This window comes from Canis lupus, chromosome 3, assembly GCF_048164855.1.
Source record: "Canis lupus baileyi chromosome 3, mCanLup2.hap1, whole genome shotgun sequence".
In the NCBI taxonomy this organism is placed as follows: Eukaryota; Metazoa; Chordata; class Mammalia; order Carnivora; family Canidae; genus Canis; species Canis lupus.
This window is the reverse complement of record NC_132840.1, coordinates 45,754,915-45,774,825: the sequence shown is the minus strand read 5'-3', so window position 1 is coordinate 45,774,825 and position 19,911 is coordinate 45,754,915. Positions and strand designations below refer to the sequence as shown.

Below are 19,911 nucleotides of genomic sequence, written 5' to 3'. Positions count from 1 at the left end.
GGCATCCTTAGCTCTAAGAGTGAAATGAGACTTTAGAAATGAGACTTTAGACTTTAGAAGGGATTTGAATTGTTCGCTGGGCCAAAGAAGTTTATATGCAAACAAACACATACACATATGTATATTTGAAGATCAAAAATAGTAACTCTGTGGAGGGAGCAGTCAGGCAGGTGATGGCGCCAGCAGTTTGGCTAGCAAAATAGTAATGGGAGAAGGCGTGCCAGAAATACTGGTTCTGCTGCTTGGTCTGGACAGAGATCAAGGGGGGCATCCAATCCGTGGGGGTCTGAAATTTTAGGCTCAGGGTGGTGAAACAAGGAGGTACCAGTTTAGGAAGATCGGATAGTTGCCAATCATTTGAAAGGCTGCAGGTCGGAAGGTCAAGCGCTACCAGACAAAACAGCTGAAATTACTGGGAACTAGTTATAACCTAACAATCCACTTGGTTTAACAAAGTGTAGGGCAATATTCACTCATGTGTTAGTCAACAAATACCGTTTTTATTAAGCACCTCCTGTATTCCTGGCTGTATTGTAAGTATGGGGAGATACCTTCTGCCTTCATGATGCTTAGAGTCTGTTGACAAAGACAGCCAAGTGGTAACAAAACACAATGTGTGTGACAGTAGAGAAATGCACTCCTGGTGCACATGGCAGAGGAGTGGCTGTTCACCAGAATCACCTGTGCAAGGTACTAAAAGGCAGACACCCCACTCTAGCTGTACGCCGCCTTTCTGTACAGGCAGGACTAAGTGTTCCCACTGCACTCCCCATGGGCCATTAGTGCTGCTGCCTGCTGGACAGAGGACACAGAGAACAGGACCCCTCCTTCCTTGGCACTCCGTCCTCCTCTTCCATTTGCAATGCTTCTCTCCGCTGTCTCTTTCCCTTGTCTTCAACCTAATGCCCTCTACCACTCTCTAAAAACTGTACTTGTGGATTTGTCAATGATTTCTGGTTGCCAAATACAATAGGTTGTTGTCAGTCCCTGAGTAAAGTGGCTATATCACTTCCACGTACTTTCCCATCTTTCTCGGTAGACTGAGAGCTCTCTGAAGATGGGGGACAAGTCTAATTCATCAAGTGTTTACTGAGTAAAAGGAAAACTTAATTTAAATTGGTGTGAAATAGGACTTTGAATCTGCACCTTCCTTCAATGTATTTTAAAATGCTCTTACATAGGGGGTGCCTGGCTGGCTCAGTCCATGAAAGGTGCGACTCCTGATCTTGCGGTTTGAGTTGAGTGTAGAGATTACTAAAAAAATAAATAAAACTTAAAATGCCCTTACATAGACTTTAGATGATCAGATTTGTGATAAAATAAGGTCGAGGTTTTCTTCAATATATATAAGATCAGCTTTAAGAACCAAATGGCCATGTTGATTGTAAATAGGCATCATGGTTTAAATTCTGCTAAAATGACAGTAGGAGGGTGGGGGGAGAAGAAGCAAATTTCACACGGAGAATTCCAAAAGGCCCACAAAGAGGTCAATGAAGTCATCAGGTTCTGGGGCGCATTTCAGAACTGACTTACCTTGACAGGCCCATTAGGAAGCAGTTCTGTTCAATGATATGTTCTATTTATCGATGGCAGATTAGTGAAGAGACTGATTGCAAGGACTTATAGAATTCTATAGAGCTGTTTTAAAAAATGATGTAAATCCATATGGAATGATGTGAACTGATGTATTATTGAGAGGTAAGAGCAAGGTGTAGCTCAGAATACAGATGATTATCCCAAATATATGCTTGTATGTGCATTAAGTTTTTTCCTGGAAGACATGTGAAGAACTGCTATTGCTTAAAATGGAGAACGAGATAATTTCTATTGTAAATCTCTCTGAACTATTTGAATATTTGTTACCATGTGCAGGTGTTATTTATATAATAAAAATTAACTAGAATTAAAAGTCATAACTTTCAGAATAGCAATAATGAAGATCTTCTAAGGTTAAGAGAAAGGACCATCCTGTAAAGTTTCCCAGGTAAAAGTTGCTCTTGCAGGCAGCTCTCTGGCACCCACATCTCAGGGTGGCTTTGTTGCATTCTTCCTGGACCTAACAGCTCTCATGAAGGGATAAAAATATTGCTTCTTCATGATAAATGCTCCTGAAAGAAAGCCAGTTGTTTATGAAATAAAAAGAAGGTCAATCCAGGAAAAAAACAAAAAAACAAAAACCATGATTCTGAATAAATCAAAGATTAGAACATCAAATCTGGCAAATGACTAGGAGCTGCTACATAAATGAGAGATGAAATCATTTGGGATAATGTTCTAGCCAGAATTTAATTGCTTTCATTTTATAGTTATAGAATAATTATGGGTCATAAGAAGTTACTTAAACTATATTGTATTTTACCCATTTTAAGGAGAAAATAATATGCTCTGATAGTATTTATAGATGTGGGAGTTCAAAATTTCTCTAAACTCATCCCTTGCAAACCTCAGGGGTATATATAATAGTACTGAAGTGCTATTACTGCTTTCTGAAATGCCATGTGCCCACGTGAGCGCCTCCTGAGAGCCTAGTCCATTATCTTCATTTCTTCAATTTGCTTTGCACAAATCATATTCATTAACTCTGTGTGTGTGTTTAGATATCTTGTATTTTTCTTTCTTTTTTTTTGTATTTTTCTTCATTCAATTAATTTCACAAATATTTATTGAGCACCTACTGTGTGCCACTCACCGTGCTAGCACCTGTGTGTATGTATGTGCATGGACATACTTATGGTTCCCCAACAGCTAAGTAAGAAAGATCCCACTGCATTTGTTTCTCACACATACCACAAAGTTGAGGCTGGGAATTGGAGTCCTGTTCCTTCCAATATATCCTGTAATGGAGGATGCAGCCCATTTGTTCTTGGGCTGGAATTTCGTTCCATGAAATTAACACGCTCCCCTTTTCCTCTGAGATGGCATTAATATAGGGGCCCCTCCGTGGTGCTGCAAAGTAGAACACAGGAGGCTTTTGTCATCCTCCAAATCCAAACTGTTGAACTAAAGCAAAATTTGACAAAAGGTCACAAGACTCACCTTTGTGCTTAGAGTTACCCCAGGTGGAGCTACATCCTCTCTGATCCCCTGACAGTGCATACACATTGATTTCATAACAACTGTAGGGTTTTATGTTCTCTGCAAGGAAAAGGGAGTTCTTATAACAGGTTTGGCATCACATGTGAGTCACTAAAGGGAGACATTTAAATGTTTGATATGGATGCATTCAAGGCATTTCTTTGCTCTCCTTAGTTTGAAGACAGCTCAAGTACAGTCTGGAATGAGGGTGAAGGGATGACCTAAGTCACGAGATCTCAGCAGCCTGTTTGCCACGTTGGGCTTCTGGAAGCCACTGTTCCACCTCCCAAGTTTGCCTCATGGTGAACAGACAGGCAAATCTGAAGTTTCTTTCCAGGGTCATCATGATTAAGGAGACAAAGCCGTTCCATTTCCAACAAAGACTTAAATATAACCATAGAGACTGCTTTTGAAACACAACTCACTTTCAAGAAAAAAACCACTGACTTCTACAAACAAATCATTTGCTCTTTACAGAGAAGTATGGCTGGTGTTTTGCAGGCATAGAACCTGGACAGATCTTCTAACTCCATTGGTGCTTATCGGGATCTGACATGGCAGCAGGGTGATACATTCAGGTGTGACTTAACCAGGGCATGCTCAGCTCAGCGCAATCCAACCTCTCTTTCTGCCCCTCCTTCCTCATGTTCCCCTCCATGCTCCAGTCAGATTTCACTTGCTTCACAGCGTGGAGATGAGGAGAATACCTGGGAATGGTAATGTGACTCCCTAGCTTTTAAAATGCCACATTTTGCTATCTTTTGTCAGTCATGAAGTTTTTTGGTAATTGGCTCTTTCCTATCAAAACTCCTTATTTGCATGAATTTCAGATTCTACTTCCTGTAAAGAAAAGGGCCTTCTCATAGATACTGTGACATGTCTTTAAATTCCCAAGGAAATTTAAAGGGAAAAGAGAAAGAATCCCTATGAGGCAACTATAGGATCACATGGTCAGAGTAAGGACTCCCTCCCATAGTGTTTAACACCCAGCCACAGGCAGATCTGGTCCCCTCCACTGACAATTGATTAGGGTTTAACATTTTATTTTTGAGGGAGAGGAATTTTATATCACAGAATAATTTACTAAATAATGTGTATTTTCTATGAAAATCCATTGTCTCTTAAATATTCCAGTAAATGGCATAGGAAAAGAATGTTAGAGTTCAAAGCCAATAGCCAAGAAAGAATTCTTGAAATGTCTTTGGTGCAAAAAAGTGATCTTATTAAAGAAAGCACGGGGACAGGACCCATGGGCAGAAAGAGCTGTGCCAGGGTCATGAGGAGTGGCCCATTATATGCTTTCAAGTTGGGAGGGAGTTAGGGAGAGCGTAAGGCTCTGAGGAATTTTGGAAGCAAGGTTTCCAGGACTATGAGGGGATACCTATTGTTAGGAAAAGGTCATTTATTACCGTCTAATAAAACCTGATGTATATCGGTGGGTCACATGCTTGGGGGATGATTGCCAACACGTATCTTCAAGTTCAGAGATAAAGGAAATTTCTAAAGGAATTTTTATATGTTAAAGTAGATTTACAGGATCCTTGGGGTTGGGCTAAGATTGACTTTAGGCCTTGACAAACAGTGTTAACATCAAGGCAGTTGAGTCCCTAGAGGAATGTCACTCTGTCTGTTTCAAGGACTTGTCAGTGGGCTGTAGGCAGTGAGGAAATTTAATAACTTTATTTCTGCCTTTGTTTCCCACATCAGCAAGTACCCTACATAAAGCTCAGATGTGCAACCAGTACTGTCAGAAGAGACCATGAGGAGATCCAAACTCACACTGTGGTGAGTTCCTATTTGTATTCATGAACCAAGTGATATGGACAAAAGGACACAGTCAGTTTAGTCCAGTCATCCAAAGATTCTTTGTAGTGGCATGCAGACCTAGAAGCCAAAAGGGCAACACGGAATATGGAATCATATTTCATTTGGGAGAGAGTAGGGTCTGGCTGCTACCTCTAGTCCTGGAAGCAGCTGACCAACTACCATGCTGTGTATAGGTGTGGGAATTCTAGATAAGCTCATTAGGCAAATGCTATCAAGTTCAGGGTGGAGGCCTTGGGACTGCTATATCAGAAGCTGTGGGATTCTTCTTGTGAACAGCCTCCTCCTTAGTGGGGGAGGGAAGAAAGTGTGGCACCATAACCTAGCTGACACTTCCCTTTGCAAGAAGGGAGAGACCTAACAAACTTGTTCCCTGGTTCTGACCATAAGGACTCCTGTTTTATTGGCTAATTCTTACACAAACACACCCTAATCATATCTAATTCCTCATCTCAAAAATTCCTTAGCTTTGTTGTCCACTGCACAACATCCATATTCCTAAGATTTTAATTTCTTTCTACAGTCTGGCCCCAACTTCCAGGCTCGTTTCCCACTACTTTTGTGCATATACATATACCTGGCACCCTTGGGCAAAGGCTCTGACCTTACATTTATAAACCAACCCTTTGGTGGATTTTTTGCAGAAAGCTGTTTTCATCTATTAAGTATGGGAGAAGACAAACAATAAACGATCAATAATGAGGAGAGATCCTAGAGGAAGTACAGTGAGAGAATGCAGAAGAGGGACCCAAAGAACCAAGGCATTGGGGAAGGCATTTCTAGACACCTACAGATTTCTACATACTAAAAGGAGTGGCTCTAAATGGTCGGAATAATTTTTACCTAAATAAGACAGTACTGATGGTCTTTAGCCTAGACCCACCAAACTATAAGCAGGAGTTGAATTATATTCTGGCCTCCTGAATATACTCCAAAACACCCAACTCTGCCCCAGCCAGGTTCTAGGAAATGACTTAAAAAGATCTGATAGCAATGAGTTACCTCACTTACTGAAGAGCACCATATTGAATTTGTAAGTATGGATTACCTAATTTTTTAAGTGTTTTTTTCCCCCAGAGTATAACATCAACACTAATAGCTAACCAAGTGTCTTCAAGCAGGGGAGCAGCTTTGTTATTTTACCCCAGTATTATACTGATTTCATTCAAATGAGTATTTCTAAAGTACTTAAAAATATTTTAGTTCCCTAAATATGCAAAACATTCTCTCTCTTTTATGGTATTTGGATAGTGTTATAGAATTTCTAAAAGGAGGAAAGTATAGGGATCACTGGGTCCAAACTATCCCAGAGAGGTAAATCCTAGTGTAGTTTATAATAAGTGTTACAACTTTGTAGCAGTTTAGAGTTCAGTAAATGCCTTTTCTACCCACTGTTTCATTTGATTTGATGGGCATAACAGCCCTAAAGGGAAATTGGTTCTACTGCAACAATTCTAGGGACAGGGAATGCACTACCTTGAGGACCAATCGATTGTCCTATTGCAGACTATCACATGTAAGGAAAATTGAGCTGAATCTGCCTTATAATTTCCATGTAGAGGACTTAGTTTTGTTGCCCACAGTAACAAAGGACACATAGTCTTTCTCACATATACATCAAAGCTAGCAACAGCCATTAAACTGCCCACCCACATCTAGAATTCTCTTCTACAGGCTAAATGGTTCCCACATTATTATGGAGCCCAGCATGGAGCCCAGTGTAGAGCTTGAACTCAACGACCCTGAGATTAAGACCTGAGATGAGATCAAGAGTCAGATGCTTAACCATCTGAGCCATCCAGCACCCCTAAATGGTTTCAATTCCAATTAAAAGTTCCAGACCCCAAATGACTTGTTCATCTTTTCTGATGTTCACTGGGTTATCTAGACGACATTATCTTTAAGTGTAGTGATTACAACTGAATGCAATCCACTAGAAGTTTGAGCAGCTAAACTATAAAAGAGACCCACAGTTTAGGACTAGATCGCATATTGCCATGTAGTATGTATGCTTATTTAATTTGTCTTGTCTCCATCCTCTTGGACAGGTGTAATGATTGCCATGGTGTAATAAAAATATAGAATTTAGAGTCTGAAATCCTGTGAGAAGCTTAGCCATGTCACATATAATAATAATAACAGTAACAGCTAAATTATCAAGTACTTATACTGTGTTTTCTCTACATTAATTCAGTTAGTCCTCACAATAACCCAATGAGGTAGGTATTATTTTCCCCCTTTTACAGATAAGGAAACTGAGGCAGTAAGAAGTTAAATAATTTGCCCGAGGTTACACAACCTAGTAAGTGGCAGAGCCAGGACTTAAACCCAGATAGTCTGGCTGCAGAACCTGCACTTTCTACTATGCTGAACTTATTCTAAAAGTGACATTGACTAAGTTCTGTCCAATCATTTTAATATCTTTTCAGATGCTTTCTATCGCTTGATAGAAACCTCTGACAGATTTAGATTTGAGGCCTGAGATGTCAATTATTCCATAGATAATTCTGGATTTATTATCACACAAACAATATGCAGCAGAACTAGGAATGAAAGATCTCCTGGTCTTCTCATCTGTATAATGGGTATAATCACTCGCTACACATGATTGTTCTGAGAATGACCTACACTCCCAAGTGAAAGGTGCCCATCACACTGACTGGTTACTACTTAGCTTTTAGCCATGCTTGTTGGATTTAATGATGCATTTGTCTTATATGGCTCTGTGCCAGGCACTTGACTTTTCTAGAGTTTTTAGTCAATCAGTTGGTCTTCTATGGCTGCAGCGGTGTATTCTGAGGATCTGTCCTGAAGAATACTACGTCATCACTGTCCCTCTTACGCAGTTTCCTGTAATTGAAGAAGGTTCTGGGTTCCCACCTGTGACTTCTTAAAAAAATAAAAGTGAACTTAGTAACTCCCCAAAACGAAGGTGAACAATTAAATACCTGAAATCAGAGCAGACACGTTGTAGGGGGTACTCCGCAGCCAGTTTAGAGGGGGCGTGTCACCCCTGGGATGGAGCTCCCTCCATTCCACCACATACTCCTGGACAGCAGGAGCAGCTTTCCCGGGATGCTCCCATGTCACCATAATGTCGTCCACACCCTTCGAGTTTGCAGAGACCTGGCGAGGAGCCAGCAACCCTTTTTGAAGAAAAAGGGGGAAGCACAAAAACAAAATCACAGGTGGAAAAGATGTAAAAAACAATTCATCCCAGCAAAGTTTTAGGAAGAACCAATTTCCTGTTAAGAATTTCAGATTTGTTCTTAATTAGTGTAAGGACCCGTGTAAGGTTAGTTGTAGAGTTATTTTCCCCTGCACCTTCCACTTCTGTGTCCCCAAAGGTACCTGCTTTATTGATACATGCATCCTTCTAATCCACCTCCCACATGTTTATTTAGGTATTTGTGTATCCTTGAAAGTTAATGTTGCTTTGTGCTTGTGTTTTGTATTTTCATGAAATGTGCTGAGAGTAAATTTAATGCTTTTTCTTACTTTTTCTTTCCTACTCAGTATTATATTTCTGGAACATGTCCATCCTTCTATATGTAAATCCAGCTCATTCCCTCCAACTGCTACCTCAAACATTTTCTGTCCAGTCCCAGCTGATGATCAGGAGGTTCTTTCCAACTCTTTGCTAACATAAACAAAGATGCAATGAACATTCTCTTGCATGTCCTCAACTGTGCTTGTGCAAGAGTGTTTCTGAATATATCTGTACAGAGCTGCTCAATTATAGAATCAGTCCACATATTATTTCATTAAACACAGCCAGAGTGATCTCTAAAGTGGCCAATCAGTTGATATTCCAACAAGAAAAGCATGAGGATTCTTATTTCCCCATCAGCACTTGGTATCCTCTTTCAAATTTTGGCCAACCTGGTACCTGCAAAGTGGCATTTAACTGTGGTTTTATTTTCATTGTCTGATTTATTTATTTATTTTTAAAGATTTTATTTATTTATTCATGAGAGACACACAGAGAGAGGCAGAGACATAGACAGAGGGAGAAGCAGGCTCCCTGCAAGGAGCTGGATGCAGGACTCGATCCCCGATCCCGGGATCACACCCTGAGCTGAAGGCAGATGCCCAACCACTGAGCCACCCAGGCATCTCTGATTTATTTATTTTTAATAAGTTGCTTTTAAATTTCTTATGAAGCTGAGCTTTTCTTTATGTATTATTAGCTATCTGACTTCCCCCTTTGTAAAATCCCTGCTGACATTCTTAACTCATTTTTTGTCTTTTCTCTGATTTACAAAAATAGGTTTTATACTCTAGATATCATTTGTAGTTTTCAACACTAGAAATATTATACTCCAGTCTTTCAACCCTCTGATAACTTCATGATGTGTTTGCTGCACATAATTATTCACTTTGACATATGTAAACTTATTTATCTGTGGTTTGTGCATTTTGAGTCTTGTTTTTGAAATTCTTCCATCCTGGGATCACAAAGATACTCAATTACATGTTCTCCTATTGGCTTTTGGTTTTACCTTCCCCAGTTAAGTTTTTTAAAAGATTTTATTTATTTATTCATGAAAGACACACACACACACACACACACACACACACAGAGGCAGAGACACAGGGAGAGGGAGAAGCAGGCTCCATGCAGAGAGCCTGACGTGGAACTCAATCCCGGGTCTCCCGGATCATGCCCTGGGCCAAAAGCAGGTGCTAAAACACCGAGCCACCCAGGAATCCCCTTAATTTTTTAAAAAAAGATTTTATTTATTATTCATGAGAGAGACAGAAGCAGAGACACGGGCAGAAGGGAAGCAGGCTACCTGAAAGGAGCCTGATGTGGGACTCGATCCCATACCCCGGGATCACGCCCTGAGCCAAAGGCAGATGCTCAACTGCTGAGCCACCCAGACATCCCCCCAGTTAAGTTTTTAATCCAAATCTAGCTAAAAGGCTTTTTAAAGGGTAATAAATTTTATTCTTTTTTCCATATTGTGAGTCAATTTTTCCAAATGTGATACTATCCCTACCATATACCAAGTTCCACTTATTCATGGGTTTGTGTCTGGAGTCCCTTCTTTGCCAGAACACACTGCTCTCATTAGGCCTTGTGATATCTAATTATGTGGTTTGTAAATCCTCTCCTTATTCTGTCCTTCATTTTTCAAAGTGGTCCTGGATATTCATGACACGTTTTTATTCCATATAGCTTTTAGAATCAGTTTATCAGAATCTTTGCTCTCAGCCCCCCTCCATAGTTAGGTGTCGGGGCTTCTTTGAAGTTACTGTGTTCTGCTCTCTGGACTTCCCTGCTCCATTGTAGAAATGTCCAAGCAATGTTTATATCAGGGCAACAAGAGCAAGGAGGAGGACTAAAACCAGAAAGTGCTACCTCAGTGCTCCCCCTTATCACTATTCACCACTGCACTCAGCCATCTATCCTGTCCCTCCTGTGGCATCCTCAGAACTGTGCTTGGTTGGTGGTGAGAACCTATAACCTGTGTACTGTCTATTTTGCCAGGGAATGGAATTCCCTATTAGGGGTTCCCTTACATTCATTTGTCTTGGAATTGTATGTCCTGGCTATGCCATAAGATTTTTTTTTTTGAGAATGAAATGCATTCATTAAGTAAATATTTATTGAGCACCTATAGGTTCCAGTACACTTTGCCAGGTGATGGACTAAAATAGCCAAAGAACCCTTCTGACCACTGCTTTCTCTGGAAAGAGAAATTAGCCAAGCAAATCAACTTGGCATTGCCCTGCCTGAGTCATCAGTCATCATATTTACCAGGAACCAGCCTGAATTTTCAGGGCACATACTCTCCTTTAGAACTCTGCTAACAACTCACCTTATTTCTATCACCTTTGAAAATTATTTCTTTAGCTCAGTCATTCCCATCTCCTTTTTCCCTGAGAGCCTCTGAGCAGAGTTATGAAATTCATAAGGTATTTAGAATAAGTGTCCACCTAAGAGACAGGTGGCTTGGTTTTTCAGTCCAGCTCTGCCACTAATTGGATGTGTGGTCTTGTCTAGGTTATTTCACCTCCTGAGGCCTCAGTCTCTGATATCTGTGTGGGTCTCTGTTTATGATTGTTTTGGCTTCTGACTCTCCGTGTGGTTTCAAGAATTCTTGAGCACAGGGACTGGTCTGAAATATTAAATACGTTTTTACTTGTTGACCGATGGGTTTAGCACACATTCAATTTTCATTGTAAATCAACAAAATCATTCTTATGCTTCTTTATAGGCAATGCTGTGGCAGGTGCTTTTTATGACAAAGTTGTCCCTACTTCCTCAAAATCAACATAATTCTGCACCCCCCCAGGGGTGGAGGGAGGTGCTATTTTTCCTTCCTAAAAGGAAAGCTATATATGTGAGTAGTGTGAACATATACTCAAAGAGACAAAGACAAAATCATGGTATGCTATTCCTACAGATCATTCAGAATATGGGTGAGACAAAAGTACTCAAGGATGGGACTGTGTAATTTGCCAATGTGTCCTCCATGTCACTCTGGGATACAAAGAGTATTGGGTAGTTGTATTGGGTGGTTCAGATGCGGTCTTAGAAGAGACAACAGACCCTTGATATTCCAAGATTTCCAGGACCAGGACCCTCTTAGTTACAGCTCAGTTCAAGTACTGTCCTATCTTACCTCCTCTACATGTTCATTCTTATTGAGTCTTATCCTTATGCAACACCTGTCCAATCTGGGAAGAACAGGTTTCCTCTTTCTTTGCCATTGGTTTCCATCATCTTCCCACTTCCCATGGACCTCATTCCATGAGGTCCTCATTCCACTAACTAGCCCTCTGTCCCCTTTATCTCTAAATTCTTCTCTACCCAATTCTTTTCCCCAACTTCCATGCTTGCTCAGATCTCACTTTAAAGCAAACCCTCATGCCCACATATCTCCACTCCCTCACCTGGCTCCCACCAACTTGTCTCTTCATACCCCAGTCACATATTGCCTCCCTCCCTGGCATCCTTCAAGCCCATGCTTCATCTTTTGTCTGTTCCTAGAATTACCTGGGCATCCCTCTAATCTCACACTTATACTGCACCACAGTTTACTCATTTATGTCTGTCCCTCTCATGTGACTAAATATAACTGGAGGACCTCAACAGTACTTCTAACCTATTGCTGGATGCTAGCTGCCTTATGTAGTATATCCTCAGTAAATAACTGTTGAATGAATAAAGAAGCGGCTAGCTCTAACATAATGAATGTGTCATTTTAAGAAGTTGTTACCAAATCCAAATAAAGCACAGACTCAGAAAATTCATAAAGTTTATAGTTTCAAGACCCATCTGCAGTGACATTTGAAGAAGTAAGGTATTCTGAAATACTACATTTTAACAATAGCAGGATACTAAATAGTGGTAAGAGTTCAATTTCCTCCACAGAATTCACTTTAAAAACTATATATGCAGAACTTAGCCACAGAAGAAAAATTATAAAAATATAAAGCACAAAAGGGAAGGAAAATCACTTGTAATCCCATGATGCAGTCATGGTCTCTATTAACATTTCTACATACATTCTACTAGATTTTTTATCAGGCAAAAAATGGGTACTCATGTAAATACATATTTTAAACAGCATCATCCCATATATACTATTGAAAGCCTATCTTTTCACTTATTATGTACATCACTCCTTGTCAATAAAAGCATAGCTACAACATGGCTTTAATGCTAGTGTGCGGTTAAGGCAGGTGAGAGTCATGATATATTAAACCAGTCTCTCTATTATTTTACATTTAGGTTGTTCATAGTGTTTCACTATTTCAAAATTTTCCACGATCATCTTTGCGCCTACACTTCTAAGCACTTACCATTTACTGAGGATACATTCATAATGATAAAATTTTTGGTCAAAGATACATTAGTATTTAAAGTTTGTTACATATGGCCAAATCGTCTCCAGAAAGTTATACCAATTTACATACCCACCAGCAGGGTACAGCATATCTTTTCCCTACACACCCACATGGGTTATACTAATTCTACTTACTCTTTCTCAGTCTGATTTGGTTTCTCATGTTTTCTCAAGATTTGCATCTGACTGATTGCTAGTTAGGCTACGCATATTTTCATATCTTTATTGCTACTCTTCTATTTAGTTTTTGAGTTGCTTGTTCATGGCTCCAATCTCTTATTTATTTGAAAAAGTAGATAGATAATCCATCTCCTTTGGCCAAAAAATGTGACATATACTTTTCTTAAATTGCTATTTACACTTCTAAAGCTTTGTTTATGGTGTTTTTAACATTTTTATTTAACTATGCATAGAGTTTGAGCTTTCTCCGCTCCCCCCCCCCAACTAATTCATCTTTTCACGTTTCTGCCCTACATACCTACCAAAAATAGGCAGAAATTACCACTTGCCTACCAAACATTTTGTCCTTTTTTAGCAAGGGAACATTGCTGCCTGAAATATATTTCTAAGCCTCCTTTGCAGCTAGGTGTGACCAGATGACCAGTTAGAGACAATGACCATAAATGTGTTGTGTGACCTGGAGCAAAGCTCCTCAAGGGTGAGGGGTGGGCCCTTCTCTCCTCCTTTTCCTAGAAGGAAGTAGATAGAGCTCTGGCAGCCATCTTCGACCATTTCCATCTTGAGGATAGAAGCCAGTTTGGCAGAGGAAACAGAAAGAAGGAGTTTGGAATCCTAATGATGTCACCAAGCTGTCACACCAGCCCTGAACTGTATACCTCTGGACTTCTTTTATGTGAGAGAATTAATAAGCCACTGTAGTCAGGCCTCTAGTAAGAGCAACCCTTACTCCTAAGAGCAATTCCTAACTCATATACCAATTAGAAGTTACATTAATATTTACTTGTACTTTCTTTTAGTTATTTTTTATCTACTCTATCATCTCTATGTTTATGGAATATATGACTGAAAAGATATATAACTAGAATTTAACAGTGTATATAAAATAATCATATTTGGGTAGAAGCTTCTTTCAAATGATGATTGCTAGGCTCATATGTAGATAAAATGTTCCACCGAATTTTAAAAAAGGATTTAATTATAGTTTTATTAGATATTTTTGGAAAAGTTAGGCCAATGATCTTGACATTGAGAAACAGCATTTATATCCATTTTATTGACTAATCATAGGCTTTTATCTTGAAAAATGAGTTTTCTAAGCATGCAACTCTAAAATGTGTATCACTAGCTGGGAGATTTCAATATAGATAATTTGATAAATGTCTACATTTGTGTAATAAAGTGCTGTAGTATAGAAAATTTTTACTGTAGTTTAATTACAGCCAGAATTTCATTTTAGTATTATTGGTTTTAAAATATGTTTTGCTGTGGAAGGAGCCTCGGTGTCCATCGAAAGATGAATGGATAAAGAAGATGTGGTCTATGTATACAATGGAATATTACTCACCCATTAGAAATGACAAATACCCACCATTTGCTTCGACATGGATGGAACTGGAGGGTATTATTCTGAGTGAAATAAGTCCATCAGAGAAGGACAAACATTATATGTTCTCATTCATTTGGGGAATATAAATAATAGTGAAAGGGAATAAAGGGGGAAGGAGAGAAAATTAGTGGGAAATATCAGAAAGGGAGACAGAACATGAGAGACTCCTAACTCTGGGAAACAAACAAGGAAGGGGTGGTAGAAAGGGAGGTGGGCGGGGGGTGGGGGTGACTGGGTGATGGGCACTGAGGGGGGCACTTGATGGGGTGAGCACTGGGTGTGATTCTATATGTTGGCAAATTAAACACCAATAAAAAATAAATTAAAAAAATAAAATAAAATGTTTTGACTATAAGAGCAGAATGTTTCCTAGATCTTGACATCACATAGTAGTTTTACACCTAGAAAAATTAGCTAGACATTAGTGTTCAATTTAATGTAACTAACATTTTCTTAATAACATTTTTAAGCACCTGCTATGTTAGTCTCTGTATTTAATCTCACAATGACCTGCAAGACAGATAATATAATTCCTACTTTAGAGAGGGAGAAATTGAAGCTCAGAGGTGTTAATTCACTTGTCTAAGGCCACTCATACTCTAAGTGCAAAAGAATTCCTGTAGGCTGTCAGCTCCAAAGTTGAAACTCCTATGCTATTTATGCCAGGCCCTAAGCTGAGCCTGTGGGACATGAGAGATAAGTAAGAAACAGTTTCCCATAGGTAATATGAAAGGAAAGTTGGTACTTACCTGCCCCACACAGGTCCGTTATGTTAATATAAGTAGGCAGGGTACTGCCTTTTGAGTTAGCTGCAGACACAGTCACAACCCAATTCCCAGTTCTGGGAATGACCCAGGTCCAGGAGGTGTGTTCTGTGATGTTCTGTAGTGTGACTTTCACCCCTGCCACCTCCTGCAAGGTCACTCGATAGTGGAGGATTTTTCCTCTTGCCTTGGACATACTCATATTCTGCAACAAAACATATCCACTTACTTGTGTACTCCCAGACAAGGTCACTGGATGCTTTGTGGCTGAACCTGATGGCCTCCGCAACAGCAGGTTACATATGAGTGACCTTTTTATTTACATCTTATCATCTTCTCCGCTGCGTATCTCTACGTCTCCACCCAAACTTACCATTTAGGGGGAAAAGTGAATTTATATTTTTAAAAGCTAATTCTTAAAAACACATTGAGTTTCTTTTCTTGCTTCAAAATGAAACTTCCTAATAGTAGAAAACTCAAATACATCCAATGGAACAAGAGTGGAATCTGAATTCCAATGATCTGGGTTTCAGTTCCACCTATACTAATCATCACTAGCTGTGTGATCCAGAGCAAGGTACTCAGCCCCTCTGAATCTCCATTTTTAAATCTGTGAAACACACACACACACAACTTTTTATATAGAAAGTGTAATGCTGCTCATTAAATCAAAAATGAGATTTTCAAGAGCTAAACTAGTAAAATTCACACTTAGTGAACTGGATTAACCATCTGTGCTAGGAAAGTAAGACACTGTTTATAAATGTGTGGCTAATGAGTTTTGAAATTGCAAAAATTCCAATTGAGATCATTTGGGAGCAATCCCAGAAAGTAAGCAGAAAACTAATTATTTGTATTATAACCCTGTTTGGATAAGGACCATGGGAAACAGAAGCAATGAATATGAAGAGCCACCAAGTGCAGCGCGGGCAGTGCCTATCCATGCTTAGTGCATGGAGAGAGAGGTTGAGTTCGCTAGACTTAAGCATGATGGTTTTCTTGGCAAGGCTATTCCTTCTATGGGTTCAGGTGCTAAAAGACACATATTAGGACTGGCAAATGCCCCTTTCTCTGGTTCCTACCCCTTAAGCATTCTTTTAATAATTTGGTTTCCTGTGTATTTATCTGTCAGGAGAGGCTGGGGTAACATGAACATCTGGTTCACTTAAAATTTGTATTTTTCACTTTAAGTGAATAAATTGGCCTACTGATGATAATTTGGCTTCTGAAATAATTAGCATGCTGAGAAAGAATGTTCCTATCTGCTGACTCAAGCCTTCTGGGTAGCCCAACAGCTGCATTCCTCATTGTAAATTAATCCATGAACATCTAGCTTTTTATATTTCAGTCTCTGGGAACTTGATTAAAGCAGGTCCTACCCTGGGTGCCCTTCTGGATCCACAAAGTCCAGGACTGGATCTTAAACCATGGTCAATGCACCGGGTGAATGTCATGTTGCTGAGAGCTCTTTTGGGTGCACTTTCAGCCTTTCCCTAGAAGACATCTTTGTTTTCTGGCAGGAACCAAGAAAGTTAGCATTTTCATTGTCCATCACAGTCAATCTTGTAGGCCTGTTGTGTGGATTAAAGTAAGTGACTGCTTTTGAAATTGTGATGTTCTGAACTGTTATTAATAAACAAGTCCTTTGTCACAGGAGTAAAGCAGGATAAATTAAAGCAAAAGCTGGCTGGAGAAGACCATTCCCTCAACTCTCTATCCTTCCCTGTCTCCTCTGTAGGTTCAGAGGTAGGACTATTATTTCACCTCCACATCATGCACCCTTCCCTAAGGCACTCCTCAAGAGTTAACTAAGCTCACAAAGTTCCTCAGTCTTGTCAGGAACCCAAGGGGCTTCAGTCTTACTCTGACAACTGAAGGACCAGAGCTCTAATTGAAAAATAACACCTTGTAAATCAGCTCTTACTACCTTCCTTTCATTGTCCATCATAGACATCTCAGCAATCTCATTTAATCCTATGGTAGAGCACTGAAAGAAGAGGGAAATGTCAAATCATCTTACAGGAAGAGTCAATGAACTTGCCTCATGACTGCTGTGGAAATCTAACTGAGGTCCATGCACTACACACTACAGTCATCTTGTAAAGAAAGATGTGGATCTGAAAGATGAGTAAAGGTTCCTAGAGGGTAGTGAAAGGCCTGGGCCTAAACCCTTACATCTCCCCTTCGATATCCCATATTTTAGAGTTGAAAATCTCATTGAGAAGGTAATGGTGGAGTTAAGGTAATTAGAGAAATAAATATGGTATCCCATGAATTATGCTTGTATAAAATATCAGGCTCAAGTTTTGGGATAAACATTAACATCTCTCAGGCAATTGGTCTCTTTCACCAATTTGAAAATGGGCCTCACTTGTCCAACATGGTCCATGGAACAAAAAACCTAATAAGACAATAGGGAAGTAGGTATTTTTCCAGCTGGCACGTAGTCTCCTGAAGCAACTGAAAAGTTTAATTTGGTTTTAAAAAAATAGCAATATAAAATTTGCAAATAATGCATATATCTGGATTATATTTGGCCCTGATGTAATGGAATATCATCACAAAACTACAGAGCCAGGAAGGATTAGTAATTATTTTTTTTTATTTATTTATTTTTTATTTTTTATTTTTTATTTTTTTAAGGATTAGTAATTAATTCAACATTTCATTCTATCAATAGGAAATAAGTCCAGGACATGAAATGACATACTTAAGGCCACTCAAGGAATAGATGGAGGACCTGAGAGTGGAATCCAGGGCTCCTGACTTTTAGACTAGCAATCCCTCTCCTCTGATGTGCTACTCCTTATGTTGGCAAGCCTGAGACAATGAACTGGTCACCACAGGACACTATGTTTCATGCTGGAATCCCCAGTTACCCTTCTGGCCCAAAGTTGGAAAGCAGCTTGTCTAATTGTGAGGTTGTGGTACATTTTAATGTGGAGCATCAACAGAAGACATCAGGTCAGCAATTTTGGGATGGTGGAGATCCAGAATTCTTTGTTCCCAGAATCAACAGGCCTTGGGTCTCTGGCTTTGAACCCAAAACTGTCACCTGAAGAGCCAGCTGGGTCTTTTCAGATGAACTTACTTTTGCTCTAATGTTTACATATTTGGGTGGGAGATAGGGAGAAACTATCACTTATTGGAACATATCATGAGCCAGAAGCTTTACATCTATTGTCGCATTTAGTCCTCATATCTCCTTGACCTGAGGGAGCTTGGAAAGGTTAAGAAACTGACTCAATTAATCCCCACAGAAAAGTAAGGTGAGATCTTAGTGTGCCCCCTGGTGGGCATGAGAGAGGAAGGCAATGTCCGGGATGTGTGTGGTGTCCTGGTACTTCTTGTACCTTTATGGGCAGTGCTGAAAGGGGTGTCAAGCCAGTGTTCCTGTCATTGTCACCCTCTCCTACTGGTAAGAGTGTGCTAAACAGGAAAAGCTGTCTTATTGCCTCCTTCAGTTTTTTTTTTTCCTCTGTGTGTGAGAAATGATCTAAACTTAATAAACTTAGCTTTTCTGACTTAGGTTTATGAGAGAAGCGGGAATGTAGCCTGCTGCCTTATAAAACTATTGTGAGAGTTCTAGTGGCTGAAAAGGCTTTCAGCACCAAAAATTACCTGGTGAATATATCCATGACAGAACAAAAGTCTGGTCCATCTTAGAATGCAAGACCTCTGTGTTTTGTTTTTAAGATTTTATTTTATTTTTTTAGGTAATCTTAGACCCAACATGGGGCTCAGACTCACAAGTCTGAGATCAAGAGCCTCATGCTCCACCAACAAAGTCAGCCTGACACCCCTGTTTTGTTTTTAAGTATATGGGAAGAAGGGTGTTTCTGTGAATTGACAAATCATTTCTTCTTAGGACTTAAAGAAAAAGCTACTGTACTTGTCATAAACTGATATTTTATTCTGAACTCCCCCGATGCAAACAAGCAAACACACACCAGTATGTCAGAGCTAAGCCTACATCAAATAAGAGAAGTTATAATCAAGACCTCTTTGAAAGCTGGGGAATTCGAATATGTCACAGACTTTTGGGGGGATGAGGTTAGTTTTATTAGAGCAGATCCTTTGCTTTCCTGCTCCACCACATACTAGCTCTGTGACTTTGGGCAAATTATTTTACTTCTCTGAGGCTCAATTTACTTATCTGTAAAATGAGATAATTCTATGTACGGCACAGACTTACAGGAAGATACAATGGGTTGAGGGAGGCAACGGTTTCAACGAGTACTTGGGATATGGTAGATGTCAGACACTTGATGAGTTTCCTGCTCTCTGTTACTCAAATATAAAAATCTTCATAGTTGGCACTTTTCCCATTGTATTCATATGACTCTTCTACCAGTGTATGGAAAGACAGGCCATCTTGACTCGGCTCCCACCATGGGTCTGTATGGAAGTCTCATCGATGTCATACAGTTGATTACAAAGGACATATAATTTGTGAGGTAAGCCTAGGTACCTTGATTTCAGAACTCATGATTGCTTTCAGCAACCCCAGTCCAAAGTGAGGGAGCAGCTCAAAAGACAAGCTCATCTGGAAGTTTTTAAAATCGCTGTATTGAAATGATCCATCTGTGGATCTGTCCTCCCACTTGTCTATCAGCCCATCTTTGTGTCTCAGAGTCCTGTACAATGTTTGCCTCCTAGTGACTCAGCCAACACTTTTCATGATTCTCTCATTAATCTTTGCAACAACCTCAGGTGGTGTACGCTATTACTATCTGCACTTTATTTGTAAGGAAAGGAAGGCACAGAGAGGATAAGCACCTTGCTTAAGAACACACAGCCAGTAAGTGGTGAAGCTGCAACT

General features: G+C 39.7%; 1 protein-coding gene across 6 annotated transcripts in view; it reads right to left on the bottom strand.

The window, feature by feature from the left end:
- The window catches only part of IL12RB2 (interleukin 12 receptor subunit beta 2), a 72,469-nt gene that overhangs the window by 12,927 nt on the left and 39,631 nt on the right, over window positions 1-19,911 (bottom strand). For all 6 annotated transcript variants that reach the window (XM_072820754.1, XM_072820758.1, XM_072820757.1 and 3 more), the window contains 4 exons: window positions 15,075-15,294; window positions 7,848-8,045; window positions 3,037-3,135; window positions 2,788-2,946 (listed from right to left, as the gene is read on the bottom strand). In XM_072820754.1, coding sequence (XP_072676855.1) covers window positions 2,788-2,946; window positions 3,037-3,135; window positions 7,848-8,045; window positions 15,075-15,294 — 676 coding nt within the window. The remainder of the gene's footprint in view (window positions 1-2,787; window positions 2,947-3,036; window positions 3,136-7,847; window positions 8,046-15,074; window positions 15,295-19,911) is intronic.